Source organism: Protobothrops mucrosquamatus, unplaced genomic scaffold (assembly GCF_001527695.2).
Source record: "Protobothrops mucrosquamatus isolate PMUCROS unplaced genomic scaffold, P.Mucros_1.0 scaffold155, whole genome shotgun sequence".
NCBI lineage: Eukaryota > Metazoa > Chordata > Lepidosauria > Squamata > Viperidae > Protobothrops > Protobothrops mucrosquamatus.
This window is the reverse complement of record NW_015386519.1, coordinates 422,210-437,324: the sequence shown is the minus strand read 5'-3', so window position 1 is coordinate 437,324 and position 15,115 is coordinate 422,210. Positions and strand designations below refer to the sequence as shown.

At 37.8% G+C, this 15,115-nt stretch overlaps 2 protein-coding genes across 2 annotated transcripts in view; both read right to left on the bottom strand.

Moving 5' to 3' along the window:
• The window catches only part of LOC107285249 (di-N-acetylchitobiase), an 11,543-nt gene extending 10,316 nt beyond the window's left edge, over positions 1–1,227 (bottom strand). Inside the window, exon 1 of the mRNA XM_015813422.2 lies at positions 1,008–1,227. Within this exon, the coding sequence (XP_015668908.1) occupies positions 1,008–1,148 (141 nt within the window). The 5' untranslated portion in view covers positions 1,149–1,227. The remainder of the gene's footprint in view (positions 1–1,007) is intronic.
• Positions 1,228–6,145: 4,918 nt separating this feature from the next.
• LOC107285238 (vitellogenin-2) overlaps positions 6,146–15,115 on the bottom strand; it is a 12,664-nt gene continuing 3,694 nt past the window's right edge. Inside the window, exons 8-20 of the mRNA XM_015813411.1 lie at positions 14,990–15,111; positions 13,917–13,970; positions 13,233–13,313; positions 12,126–12,305; positions 11,880–12,022; positions 10,962–11,100; positions 10,419–10,530; positions 9,605–9,791; positions 8,772–8,863; positions 8,271–8,368; positions 7,811–7,961; positions 7,293–7,454; positions 6,146–6,443 (exon numbers count right to left, since the gene is read on the bottom strand). Coding sequence (XP_015668897.1) covers positions 6,331–6,443; positions 7,293–7,454; positions 7,811–7,961; positions 8,271–8,368; positions 8,772–8,863; positions 9,605–9,791; positions 10,419–10,530; positions 10,962–11,100; positions 11,880–12,022; positions 12,126–12,305; positions 13,233–13,313; positions 13,917–13,970; positions 14,990–15,111 — 1,634 coding nt within the window. The 3' untranslated portion in view covers positions 6,146–6,330. The remainder of the gene's footprint in view (positions 6,444–7,292; positions 7,455–7,810; positions 7,962–8,270; positions 8,369–8,771; positions 8,864–9,604; positions 9,792–10,418; positions 10,531–10,961; positions 11,101–11,879; positions 12,023–12,125; positions 12,306–13,232; positions 13,314–13,916; positions 13,971–14,989; positions 15,112–15,115) is intronic.

The following is a 15,115-nucleotide window of genomic DNA, read 5'->3' as shown; positions in this document are numbered from 1 at the left end:
GCCTTTTTCGCCGAGCCCTGAAAACCCATCTATTTCGTGCGGCCGGCCTGGCGTAGTCTTAATTAGGTTTTAGTATAGGTTTTTATATGGGGTATTTTAGAGCAGGCCTTTATTTATTTAATTTGATTTTAGAATAGATATTTATTGTGATTTTTATTATCGCCTGTTCACCGCCCTGAGTCCCGTAAGGGAGATAGGGTGGTATACAAATCTAAATAAACATAAACATAAATAAACATAAACAGTTCATGTAGTCTAAGATCCATTAAGGGGGATAAGGCTAATATGTTTGACCAGGGGTCCTCAAACCTGGCCACTTTAAGACTTGTGGACTTTTCATTTGATTTTTGAGTAATTTGTGATTGTTAATGTAGTATATTTTATTAAAATTAAATAATTTGTAATAATGACGTTTAATATGTCAGTTTAGAAGAGAGCTAAAGGATGTTATAGAATTGTTAATTTAAGGATAATATAATTTAAGACAGAATATAATTATTGTATTGTAAACCCTGTGTGTAGCTCTGGGAAGTCGGGGCGAAGGGAGGGGGGTGGGGAAGGGTGGGGTATGAGGGAGGTGGGGAGTTATATTGTAAAAATTTTAAATATTTTCAATAAAAAAAAAAAAAGACTTGTGGACTTCACCTCCCAGAATTCCCCAGCCAGTGGCTGGCTGGAGAATTCTGGGAGTTGAAGTCCACAAGTCTTAAAGTGACCAAGTTTGAGGACCCCTGTGTTAGACAGAACAGGCTGGCTAAGGAAGTATTTGCATCCACAGCGAAGAAAGATATTTGGGATCTGAAGGGGGTCCTCACTGGGGCGCGCGCGGGCCACGCGTCCTTAACTTTCCCCAGCCAAAGATCAAAAGTCTCGTAAACTTCCACCTTCATCGGGGACCGACTGAGCGAGCCAGTCCGCCCGATCTGTGCGCTTCGCATAACTCTTTCCCCCCGCCCCCTCCAGGAGAGAGAGGGGGGTGGAGGGCGGGGCCGGGCCGGGGAGCTCACCTCAAAGTCTCTGGGGCTCGAGATAGGCTTGCAAAGCGCGGGATCCTGACACGGGCACGCGCCGGCACCCAACCGCAAGTGCAGGGCGAAGAGGATCGCGGTCAAGAGACGCGCGTCCCCGCCCCCTCCCGAGCTCTTCATGACCAGGGCGCGCCGGGTCGGATCGGCTTCTCTAACAGCGTCCCCAACGCGCTCCCCTGCCCTTCGCTTCGGTCGCCCTGCCCTTCCCTGCTGAGGAAGAACCTGCCTGGTTGCAGGAAGGTGGGAACCTGGCGCTGCTCAGAGAGGGAGGGGATCTGGGTTGTTCGATTGTAGGGGCCGTGAGCGCCCCCTAGCGTCGATCGAGGCGTCCGTCTTCGTGATTAGCGCTGATGCTGTCTTTCATCCAGTATATGGAGGCGAAAAAAAATGAGCCAAGAAGGAAATAGAGACTTCCCCATTTTAATTTTTTTTAAGAAGAAGAATCCTCTTGAGGAAGTCACAAGTTTTGCTCGTTTCAAGGTAGGCGTGTTCTCTGTATTTCACAAATATACATGCATACAGGACACCCCTGGTGAAAAAGATTCTCTAAATTCTTTTTTTTTTTTTTCATTTTGGCTAGAATCCCAATAAAATAATTGATCCCTAACTTGTCAGAAGTTTGCCTTGATCGAACACGAAGGGAACTGGATTCTGTAATCGATGCATCTGCTCGTTTCAATCGGATTGGAGAAAAAAAGAGGATAATAAATGCAAAAATCCATACTTCATAATCATCCCAAAACTTTTCATTGGTGTTACATAATTTTCCTGTGATATTTGCATTCACACAGGGGAAAGAGATTGGCCAATTGGAATTCTTGCAGTCATACTGAGACAGTGAAATCTTGTTTTAAGAAACTAAATGTGGAAAGGGTGTGTCTTATTCACAAGTAATTGTTAAGCTAGTGTGTCATTGTGATTTATATCATTTGTACAATAAAATCATTATCCATCCATCATTATTTGTATCATTTGATCAACTTTTGATATTTGAAACTATTATATTCAAAATTTGATATATTGAGGTATGCCAAAATGAAGTTTCACTATACTAAGTACCACTGCGCCTACAATTGGATCCACTCCTTCACTAGATCGCAGATCATTTTTGCATGACTAATGCTGCAGTATGACGCTAGTACTTCAACTGTGGACCAGAGTTTTCTAAATTTATGAACCAATTTTTTTTTTGATGTAATTGACATATTTGTAGTGATTTATTTGGAGGATATCCTAATTTGCTCAGAGGATGAGAAAGTTTATAAACACCATGTATGAGAGGTCTTGTGCAGACCATAGGAAAATCACCTATTTGCTAATGTGCAAATAGAAATGTGCATTTGACTTGAAGCAGTTAGGCTTTCTGGGTTAAAAGATTTCCACAGATGGGATCCCCAGAAGGTGCACGCAGTACTCTCCTGACAATCCCCTATAATGCGAAAGAGGTACAGCATTTATTAAGCTTTGCTAATTTTTAAAGGTAATTCATTCCTAACTTTGCACATAAAGTTAAGCCTCTCACTCAATTGCTGAAAAAAAAAGTGAAATTTGACATTTGAACAGAAAGAGAGCAATCTTCATTCGAAAAGTTAAATAGCAATAGCACTTCAACTTATATATTACTCCACAATACTTTACAGCACTCTTTACAATGTCAACATATTGCCCCCCAATAATCGGAGTCCTTATTCTACCAACCTTGGAAGGCTAACACGGGGGGATTTTGGGGGCCTCTAGATACTCCCATGTAACACCTCTCCTGCGTGAGCTGCACTGGCTGCCTGTGGCCTTCCGGGTGCGCTTCAAGGTGTTAGTAACAACCTTTAAAGCGCTCCATGGCAATGGACCTAGGTATTTGCAAGACCGCCTCCTACCAAATACCTCCCTTCGACCAGTCCGCTCCCACAGAGAGGGNGCGGCCGGCCTGGCGTAGTCTTAATTAGGTTTTAGTATAGGTTTTTATATGGGGTATTTTAGAGCAGGCCTTTATTTATTTAATTTGATTTTAGAATAGATATTTATTGTGATTTTTATTATCGCCTGTTCACCGCCCTGAGTCCCGTAAGGGAGATAGGGCGGTATACAAATCTAAATAAACATAAACATAAACATAACACAACCTTGAGCCTTGTCAGAATCCAACTCCAGACTATGGGCAAAATACTGCATTCTAATCCCTGCACCACCAACAGTTCTTTCCAGAACAGCTCTTTACCAAATAGCCCCTTCTCCAGACCCATCAAAGAGATTTATTGTCCAGACATATGCCTCAAATGTGGCTTTAGGAGCTGAGCCATTATAGGAGGTGGCCTTAAGTCCTTGCATAGTTGCAAAAGATTCAGAACTGTATAATAGGCAGAATATAATAAAGTAGTGAGCTTGAACACATGTAGGTCAGGTTAATTGAATCTAGATCTGCCTGGCAAATGTAGATCTTTCCATTGTTCTTCCTCTCAGGAAATGATGACCTCTGCAAAGCCAAGAGGTAGAACGGCAGCTCAGTTGATATAACAGTAGCAGTGAGTGGAAAGTTCCTCATCAGCAGCTCTTTGATTCTCATTGCTTCTGAGGATACTTGCCTACAGTCTCCTTGCACCTCTTTACAATCAACTCTAGATTGTTATGTTCACATGCTGCCATCTTGGTGTGAGACTTGAAAGTATAACTGCTTTAGCTGTGGAGCATTGTAAATTACACAGAAATACTCTTTCTATTGGCAGCAGTAAAGGTCTGTGTTCCTATAATTCTTGCCTAATCCTTCCCTGCTCTTCTCACCCATTCCCTTACCCCAGTTCTTGGGCTTTGGCTGATGTCGCCTTCACTTCATAGATGCTTAAAGAAAAAAAAAGTAACCTGATAGTTTCATAAATCCTCTTTCATTGCAACTCCTCAGGGTTGTTGTTGTTGTTTCACACAATCAGACAAATGCAAACCTGCTCATACTACTTTAAGGCATATGGTTAATTTTTTTTATATCCTTCTAACCAGGACGTGAGGATAACTTGTTGACTTTTTATCATCAACTCTAAGTCGTTTGCAGCCTGATATAGAGGTAGTGTACTTGGTCTGCTGTTAAAAAGGAGCTGTCTTTTCCCAATACAAATGCTGTCATACTATCTATTTGTGTCACTTCAGTGAGGTGGTTGGAAAAGACATGGTTATACCTGTGATCTACTTGGATCCCAATGGCCACTTGAAGCTCGTGTGGGCATATTCCTTTTCTTTTGATCATATAGCTCTACCTACTATGACCAATTTGGTTTGGGCTATGAGATCAGACATTTTGCTCATGCACAGGCTCTTCTATTCAATTAATACCACTCTGGTTTAATTATTATGTGGATTCCTTATTTCCAACAATGGACCAATCTGTAGAAGTATTGGACTTTTAGGTTGTCGTGATTCCGTGCCAGCCTGTGTTCCCAACAGTTGAGTCTGGGGAATCTGAGGAGGAGATGGAGGAGGCATTTGAAGGGCCATCAGGGTCAGAGGGAGGCTCTGATGAATTACAAGACTCACGGTTTGATGAAGAGCCTGGGCCCTCCAGTCGTGTTCCTGATGAAGCTCAGCTGTGTGGGGAGAATGAGTCAGACTTGGAGGATTCACACCTGATGGACATGATGATTGATGCTCGTAGACGCAGGCAATTAGCGAGAGCAGATCAGCAGCAGTCAATAGGACAACTCCAGGGGAGGAGGAGAAGGCACTGAGAGGCAACGCCTTGGGACTGGTTTATAAAAAGGGAAGGTGTGGGTGGTGCTGGTTGCTGAAGGCAACCGTTGCAAAGTATTTCATGAGATCATGTTCTGTTAGTATTGCCGGTGACTATTTCTCTGCTTTGTATGGTTTCGTGTGGACAATTTCCTCCATTGGATTGTGTTTGCTGCTTTTGTTTCTGGACTATTTGGCAGGTTGGTTACCCATATTAAAAGGGGTTTGTTTTCTTTTGAGTCTCCAGCCTATTTTCTCAAAAGGGATTTTGTCCTTGTGCCTTTAACAAGGACAGCCATAGGCTGGGATAGAACAGGTAGGATGATGAAGCAGTAGGAGCCTATGTCAATACATTTGCAAACTCACTCCATCCTGCACCCTTCTTCATACTGAACTATTAGAGGCAATATTTGTCCATCTAGATGGCAACAATTTTATTATGGGCACTGATGAGCACTACTGAGAAATGCTACCTAAAAATGGCTATTCTGCTCCCATTCCACACACCATGATCTAAAAAATATAGAATAATACCTCTGGATTGGAATAACAATCTCACTAGATCATGGAGCCAAGACTACAATGGAGAACATGGATCTCATTACAGTACATTAATTTGAAGAAAGGTAAACACTGGATCAGCTTCTACTCCATTAAAATGGTATCTCCACCATTCACCCTACTTTGAAACTGCCATTGTCATCTCTGCTCAAATACGGGCTATTGAATGGTCAGATTTGTTTACGAAAACATAATCACATGAGCGTGCGCGCACGCACACACACACACACGCACACACACACACACACACTTAGTTCTTTTTCCTTTTACTGATTCTGGACAGGATGGATATACCGGTATTACTATATTATTTTATGTCATTGAAGGCTTGATTTTTCAATTTGTGATTTTAAAATAAAATAAAGACATTCTGGTAATTGGGAAGAGGGTTTAAACCAAGATAAATATTTTCTTTTGGAATAGATATGTGAATGAGTTAACAAAATGTATTAACTTATGTAGCATGGAGGCTTTATGGATATTATAATTGAAGGTAGTTCAGTCTGCTTATCTTACTCCAAGTAATTTAACTCCATAAATCTGAATATTATTCTTTCTCTGTTAACATGTATAGCTTCTGAGAAGTTTGCCATATAGTATTTCTCAATGATGTGAGAAACATACATTTTTCACTGAGCGGGAAAGTATTTATTTAAAACAGAAATTCTAATGAAAATTCTAGCAGTAACATATAATTTTAAAAAGCACTTCCTATTATCCAAATACCCAATCATTTTTGCTCTACCAAACGCAACCTTTCATTGCACTTCGCTAATGAAATAAAGAAGCCACCACTTTATTTTTCTTTTGAAATGCAAGTGTTTATTAGAAAATTATCTGTTTCATTTAGAGTTGACTTTGTTATATTGGAATAAGGCTTAGATTTACTTTAGGAAGAATTGGATTCTTTAAGAGGGTACAGTAGGCTTCTTAAAATAATTTAATTAACAACTGTGTAGTAGCCTAGAATTGACATATCAGCCTCCACAGCAAACAAGAGAACGTGCACTGAGTCTGCTCAGTTGAAGGATCATGCAACACATCGTTCCTGTTCACAAGAGCAGGATGTGTGAGATTCAACTAAGTCTACCAAATCTTCAGACTTTTCAGCCAGCACGGTCAGGTCAGTAGGCAAGGTTGTTCCTGGAGGAAGAGGGAAAAAGAGTAAAATCATTAAAAGAAGAAACTTGGTGCAAGACAAATAATATTTTTTCTGCAAGGCCAAAGAAAACTCCCTCACCACTATTAAAGCCCACCCCAGTCTTGGCAAGAATAATTTTCCTCAAGCTATTATTGTGTTGGAAAAGTTGAGAAAGAGACTTTCAGTTGGGACTGCAGCAGGGAAAGGGGATAATTTTTCCCCTCAATCTCACTTTCCATAATCCAGAGGATAAATCAGCTTCCTCAGATATGCACATTCCCTGAATTTATGCAAGTAAATAGTCAAATCTAATTTGACCCAGTCCTTTATGCCAAGCTCAGTTAGAACAGCAGAGCATATTTCCTGTTTAGTATTTAAGCCTGTTCATAATAAATAGGAGATATTTCTAAATATTTATGAGTTAAGACTGGACTGCAGTCCAGTAGGTAGCTGTATATGCGTATCATGATCATAGAAAACAGGTAACAGTCAAGCCCACTTTAAACCAAGTATTAAGACAAAATGTTAAAAACATTAAGATTCTTTTAAAATTTTATGGCTGTTATACTGTTCAGGACACTTTTTTTTAAAAGGCTCTTTCTTCTCCACATAGAAGCAAGAGTGGGAAGAGGTAAATCCCACTATTGAGCAAACAAAATATTTATAGTATTCTGAATGACCCAATAAAATCAAGCTCTTTGGTGCTCCTCTCTAAAAACAAAATATTTGAAAACCAAGAGACTGCAGAAAATTCCCATAAAATACTTCTTAAGTGAATCATCTAGTGTGTCTGCCCTATATATTACAGGTTATAAGAATAACTGAAATAAGTAAACGTTACATGAACTTACCAGCAGGCACACAATGGAAGCTAGCTAAGGTTTGGGTAGTACTGGTGGCTGAGCAGCCTTCAGCACAGCGTACGACAGGAAGATTGGTTGCACACTGTTGATTTTCTTGGCCCATTAGGATTGGATTCTCATGTCTTACTGTTGTGTGTCGCAGTTTACAGTCTACAAGAGAATAACATAGGTTTCTTTTAAATCTTCTAAAGGAAACTAGGAGTTCTACAGCTTCATTTCTCAAAGTAGCATTTATTAAAGCATCATGTTCATGCTTATTAGCTTTGAAGGTATGTGATTTGAATGAATGTATTCCAAACAATTTATTTACAGGTATACAATGATCAACTTTGGGGCAATACTAATTCCTAACAGCCATTGGCTACTCTTTTCTGAACCATTATAGGAAATTAAAGTGATGGTTCAATTCAGTTGCTAACAGTGATGTCAAAATGCTGAGCCGAGCAAGGAAAAATCTGGAGCAGATTGTTGGTGACTATTAATGCAAATCATCAGAGTCTGCTTACCTCCACCACATGCATCAGGGACCACCCAGGACTGAACAAAGCTCACTTCATCTTTAGCTGAGTGGCCACTTGGTCTCCGTAACTTTCTTGCTTCTGATCCATACCATCCACAGAGACCACATGAATTTTCTATCACGGTATTAACTTCAAACTTCACAAAAAGAGAAAAAAAATGGAGTTTTGTTTACAACAAGCATGAAAAGAGATGTAACCTCAAACATAATTTGAGTGGATTTCAAATTGTCTTTGTTCATTTCCCCCCCAGAAGTTTAAACTGGATTCCTCAGAACAATTTATTTCAAAATCTTATATGATTCAAGTGCTGTTCTCCTAAGCACATCAATAACTTAATTAATCTCTAAAGGAGCAAGACTCATTCCTGTATATTCTTATCATTTAACATGCTACAACTTTAAATATTCTGTAATAATGACAGCAATATATAATAATAAAAAAATACCTTGGCAGTATCTCCTTCGTAGGTCACTTTTTCTAATCCAACTAAGGGCATTCTAAAGTCCACTTCACTTACTGTTTTCTTCAATCGAAGAGGCAAATCTGTAAGGGTAAAAAGTGAAATGAAAGTTAAATTGATGATTCCACCAAGAGGGATAATAGATGGAATTCTCCTCAAATAAAATTTCTCCAGGGACTACTGTTCTTCGTTTCTTCTCCCATTCCCATCTGAACATTCCTGATCATTAAACTACCCCTCTAATATATTTTAGAGTCAGGAAATATAAACAATTCTACCTTTATGTATGGGGAACACATAATTGAAGGACTATTTCTAAATCCAGAATCAATCAATACTTGTTTTTAAATTCAGTTTTTCTCCTCTATTTATGCTATATCATTATTTTCTATTTCTTTGCAATGAATTTAGTTTCTTTGATTTTTTTTAAAGCAAACTCTTCAGTTGTTACATTAACTGATGATTAAGATTATTTTCTTTACGTACGTTGGAGTTTACGAGGGAGAACTCCATCCTGTAGCCTAGTGCCGTTTACTTCTACAATGAGCTCACCATTACGCCTCTTCATGGTACATACGCTTATAGAAACAGAAAACGTAAAAAAAAGTTAGCGTGCTGAGTTCAAAATTTATGAGTTTTTGATCAATATGTTTACATTAGTAAGTGAGTTAACATTGAACATTATCTTATTCTCTTACAAAAGTTTATTTTATCAGGCATAAAGAGACATACCATTTAAAATAGCCAATTATAACAAGTATCTCAATATCTAAAATCCTAATTACTGGCTGAAAAATGCTGGTTGTTTAGAGGTAACAGAATTTTCATCTACAAGCACAGCACAGAATATCCTCCTTCACAGTTCCTGCCAAACCTAATCTTGAAACGCTCATTTGTTTATTTATTGTTCACATTTTTGAACCATCCATCTCCCTCAAAGCTGGATTCTTGATTTTCAGAGAAAAATCTGACATTTATTTTTAACACAAAACACTCTTCTGGTTATTCTTCTCTTCCAGTAACACAAATGTTTTCTAATTTTCTAATGCAGCCGATGCTCTTATTATTATCCTCATCCTTACTATGCATGATTTATTCAACTGTCTAATGTTGTGATTTCATTTTTATTGCAGTTGTTATAGTTTGGGTTATTGCTTAGTTATATTTCATTTGCTCAAATATTGAATAAAATTGTCTAGGTTTTCATAAAACTTACAAAATTTATAATAGAATGATTCTTTTCTGATAATTTAGAAATTACATTTTCTCTTATCCTGAGTTCAGGCTAGATTATTAAAAATGCACTGGAAATTACTTACATGCCATGTGTATGGATTTCAATTAGAAGACTGTTATTTTCTTCTGTTTCGTATTTCATCAGCACCATCAGGTTCTTGCGACATGTACAATCTCCCAATACATTTATAAAACAGTTGTCAGGCAATCCTTTTGTAATGAATTGATTGTTGAAGCTTATAATTTTTTTGCCATCTATTTCACAAACACCTGATAACAGCAAGTAAGAATGCAATGAGAGAAGAATTAAGCTTCTAATATTTTGACTATTTAGAGAAGCAGCTAATAAATTGTATTTTAGAACTTTGAGAAAATAACTTTACATTTGTGATCACAGAAACCTAATGTAGGAATCTGTAGATATTTTTAAAGGGAGATTTATTTTCAGCTCATTTTAATATTTTCTTTGCATTCTCACAGGTTAAGTTAGAGTAAGTGATGAATTTTTAGACTGGTTGGGTTTTAAATTATTTGTGAAATAAGATTTAAAGTGATTGCTCCACATCGGCTATGAAACACTTTGAGGTATACTCTTATATACAAATTATACATCTGCCTTTTATTTGAGCTAGGAATAAAACTTAGATCTTAAGTTGCTATGGCTTTCTCTACATATTCAAATGAATTTAAATAAATCAAATTAATTTTATAATATAATATATTTTGAAACAGTTGAAGTAGAGGAAGGAATCCTATGAGCCTTCAGATGGTGTTGAATCCCATCAGCTCTGATTACTGATCATTTGGCAGGGAATTATGGGAACTGATATTCAACATCATTGAAAGGTCGACAAGTTTGTCCAGAAATTATAATAAGTATATAGCAAAACTGCTGACCATTCAGACTAGCAAGAAGCAATTTTGGAATTTCAGAGATTTTTGAAGTTTGGACTTTGGGATCCATTGGCACTGAAATTGGAAGTGTGCATCTGTCATTGTAGAGGAGATCCTGGAAAGAAATATGAAAACAAAAAAATAAGTAGAGCTGGTACCTTTAGTTATTTTTCCCAGTGCATTTTCAATGAGGCACAAAGAGTCTGTTTTTATTTACTTTATAGATACAGCTCATCAGTACACTAGTCCTAATCAATTTCCTTCTCTCATTGGATTACTGCTTTACCTTGACTGATTGGACAGCCAGATCTTACTGGCCTTACTGTATATACATAGGAAGAATTCAGCAACACATGTGGCAGGCCAAAAACTAACCCTCAAAATGGCAATAACATTCTCCTGTTATTCTTCCTATTTTTACATAGCTATAGAGCAGCTGTTTTCAGAATCCCACCAAAGCTGATTAGAATGAACAAGTAAATGTACAACTGATTGGTTTTTAAACAAAACAAAAACCCCAGTTGTCTAAAAAAATGTGTAACTCACTTGTGGCAATTTCATGACCATGATACACTCGCTTGAACGTTTTAGAGCCATAACCATTGAAATTTCTTTAGGAGGGTTCTTTTGGACTTTGTGAGTGAAGCCTCCTAGGTAGGCAATTCCAGGGAGCACTGCAAGAATTCTTGACAAAGACAGAAAACGACACACAATTTAAGGGATATAGGAAGGACATTCGGTATCTAAGAAAACAACCCTCAGAACAAACTTCATAATCCACAATATGTCATATTTAGTCTGCAAAGCAGGTGGATGATATTTAAAGATTGATTTGGATAAGAGCAGTTAGCAGCCTGATTTGCATTTAGCTTTGACATTTATTATTCTATTGCCTGCATGGGTGATGGAGTGGCAGTGGAAATGCACTTATAGGGAATCTTCCCAAAAAAAATCTAGATTCATACAGCAATAGGTTATATAGATAGTTTGAAAACATCAAATAAAATGGCCAATACTCTTTCCTTCCTTAACCAATCAAGTTATTTAAAGATAGCTGCCTTTAAGAAGGAGTACTTGGTTGAGGAACCAATTCATTTATTCATGTTGATCAGGTGTAATAAAAGTAGCTATTTTGTTAATAGAAATAAATGTATGAGTAATAGTAGTAGTGTACTCCATAATTCTGATCTGCCTCCATCAAATATAATTGTTGATCTTATCAGGGGGAAAAAAACTAGCTATTTTTTGAAGGCTATTCTCCTTGAAAAATGAGATAAATGCAAATTTATTCACAGATCAATTTCTAATATTGCCCAGACTTGGATACCAGAACTAGCTTGAAACACACATTAGATTAAAGCAAAGTCACCTCTTTGTTGTGAAGGATTCAGGCTCAGTTAAGGACACATGTACACCTCAGCAGCTGTGGCATACAGCATTAGACCATCAGAAACATTTACTTACTCATCTATAACATAATTCACGTTCTCAGGAACCTTAGGGTAGTTAAATTTTGCCTGAAGAGCTGGCTTTCCAGCAAACAAACCGGTCTCTAGTACGAGAGAAATACTGCTGTCTCTGCAATCCTGACCAGCTCTCAGAGTTGCCTAAGAAGGAAAGAAATATATCAGATATAATTTCGCTTAACGTATGTCACTGATATTTGGATTTAATGCTCATAGGGAACCAGTACGTTTTGAAAAGGCTTACCATTATTTTATGAGGGTTGAGCTCAATATAGGTGAAGCAGACCACCGGTTTGCTTGGGCGGGCGATGTCTTTCACTGTCACTTTAACTGCAGAGGAATGTTTGAGCACTACAACATCATGTCCACTTTCTTTCTTATTAACATAGAGGTAGCGGAAAGTAATGAGCATACGTCTCTCCAACTTTAGATAAAAAAAAAATCCAAAGGAAGAAATTTATTTAAATGCTGCTCTGGGTTTAACAAGTACATTATTTTAAAGTGACTAACATAATTACCACTAACTCCCAAATGTATTAGTAAAGAGGCTCATCAGTTGATGCTTAGCTTACATAGGTCACTCTGGCATCTGGGTAACTTCTGAGAGCTAAAAAGCACACCTGGAAGTTTCTCAATTACTTATCCGTTTAATATAGCCAGATAGTCTTAAACCCCAGACCCTGTAAGACTAGATCGGCCTGACCAACAATCACATTTGACAGTAGCTATAGTCCAACAACAATTGCAGGATTATAGGTTGTCATCCTTGCTTTCAAAGAATAATGAGGTTTGTTTGTTAGGCTTTGGGGGGAGGGTGTCTATCTCTTAAAAGTCGATCCTTAACTACTTGCTTTTTTATTGATAACAATTGTATATATGATCATTTTTGCACAATATTAGGATCTTAACTATTTTCACTACGTACATGAAATTTCAGTTGGATTAGCAATAGCACTTAAACTTATATACCGCTTCACAGTGCTTTACAGCCCTGTCTAAGCGCTTTACAGAGTCAGCATATTGCCCCCAATAATCTGGGCCCTCATTTACCGACCTCAGAAGAATGGAAGGTTAAGTCAACCTTGAGTCAACTTTGAGTCCGGAATCAAACTCCTGGAGTGAGCAGTGAGTTAGCTTGCAATACTGCATTCTAACCACTGCGCCACCATGGCTCCATTAAAACCAAGTAGCATACTAAGTTTAAAATAATATCTACAAATACAACGGTAAAAATAAAATATAAACTACTTAAATCTCATTATTGCCTTTTCTGTTTCTCATGCTTAAGCCAGACAAGTAAATTTTCTTCAGGATTAATGTTTCCCAATAGAAAGGTACTTGGGATACTGACCGCAGAGTCTTTTATATTTTTTTCATCAAAGTCCAGCTGGGAGTCAGAATCAGAGGGGTCATCAGATTGTTTTCCTGGCTGCTGAAATCAAAAATATTAAAGCAAATTTCAGATTATGCAGTGCCATGAACAGGGTAGCTTCCCTAGAGCAGCTTTAGAGCAGCGGAAGAAAGTCTCCTAATGAGAACAGCTTTCCCTAACCTAATGCCATCCAAAAATGTGAAGAATACACATTTATGAAGGACAAGCTAATTTGTCATGATGGCAGGGAATTATGGAATTTATATTCTCAATATCTCCAAAAGGTGCCAGGCTGAAAAACCATTCTTCTACCTCAGATTAGACAAGAAACTTCACTGCTGAAAAAGTGATGTGGTGATTTATTTATATAGGGTTTCTGTTTGGTTTTCTTTTTCTTTTGACAAAGGAAAGTAATAATCAATACTTTAAACAAGTGGGGCGCAAACTGTATGATGAAATTATCCATCTTTTCAATAATAAATAGCAAAAGATATTACACTGATAGATGGAGAAAATGGAAACATTTCAAGAATCAGATACCTTCATCTCAATACATTATATTTCCAACATTCCCCAAAAAAGAAATAGTGTACTGCATTGCCACTAACATCCCATCAATAGTTTTCTGGCTTTGTTTAAATTTTCTGTACTCCCATGCCTTACCTTCTCTTTCTTCACAGATCGGAAAACATATTTATGAATCTCTTTTGGTACTCCCTTAAAAAAATAAATAAAAAAGAACACTCAGAGAAAATTTCACACTGTGCTACATAAACTATTAATTTTAAAATAATATGAATGGAAATGCTATTTCTGAATGTCCCTGAAGATCCTCTTTGAAGATCAAAATCCATGTCTACTTTGTTGAATGACTGATTAAAACGAAGTGGCTAGCCTCATTAATACTGCTTTTTAAAGGCTAAAATAATACTTTGGGATGCTTTCAAAGTTTCCATATTTGATAGAAATGCTATTTTTAAAATGAATATTCGGTGATATAACAACAGTGCCATCATTATAAGCTTTCCCAAATAACTGATTTACAAGCACTATTATCTCTATCTCTTATTGCATTGTGGGCTAATTCAAAACACACAATACTGCAGGGCACAACACTACTAAATACCCAGTGCTGATTTCTCATACTCCAGAAAGCAGATGACACATCAACATGATGAGAGAGGAACAGAAATCAACCAAATCATTGTTCTTACTTCCATGCAACTTGTTACCTTTTAAGTGTGTATAGTTGTTCACTATCATTCTGCTTTTGTGGAATTTAGGGGAATCAGATGCAGGCACACTCTTTGGTAAAATTGCTTACTGCAATGCTCCATTGAAAGTCCAATAGGCAACCAGAAGTTTCACAATAGCCAGCTAATAAGATGGAGACCAACCTTCCTATTTCATGTCAAGATTTGTTGTTAAATGCCGTGTCTTATAACATTGTGTTGAAATCTCTGTGGGTGAGCTCCACTTGATGCATGTGTAAGCTAATGCTTAGCTTTCAAATTCCAAGGATCAGAACATAGGACTAACAAGCAAGGCGGCTGGGGAGTTCCTTCCTAAGTCAGATGGACTCTCATAGCTGTTGGCCAACTTGTAATTCACATTAGCCAGAAAGGATAAAGCTACACATGTTTGCTTGAATGAAACTGGTTCTGCCTCCTTGCTCCCATTAACTACTCAGAGATTTTACATTATAATTACCGTCTTGGAACCTTTATCACTCTCACTGCTCTCACTGCTGCTCTCACTGCTTTGGCTCTCGATGGTACCATCCTCACTGCTGCTGCTCTTGCTGCTGTCACTGCTGTCACTGCTGCTGCTGCTGCTGTCACTGCTGCTGCTGCTGCTGCTGC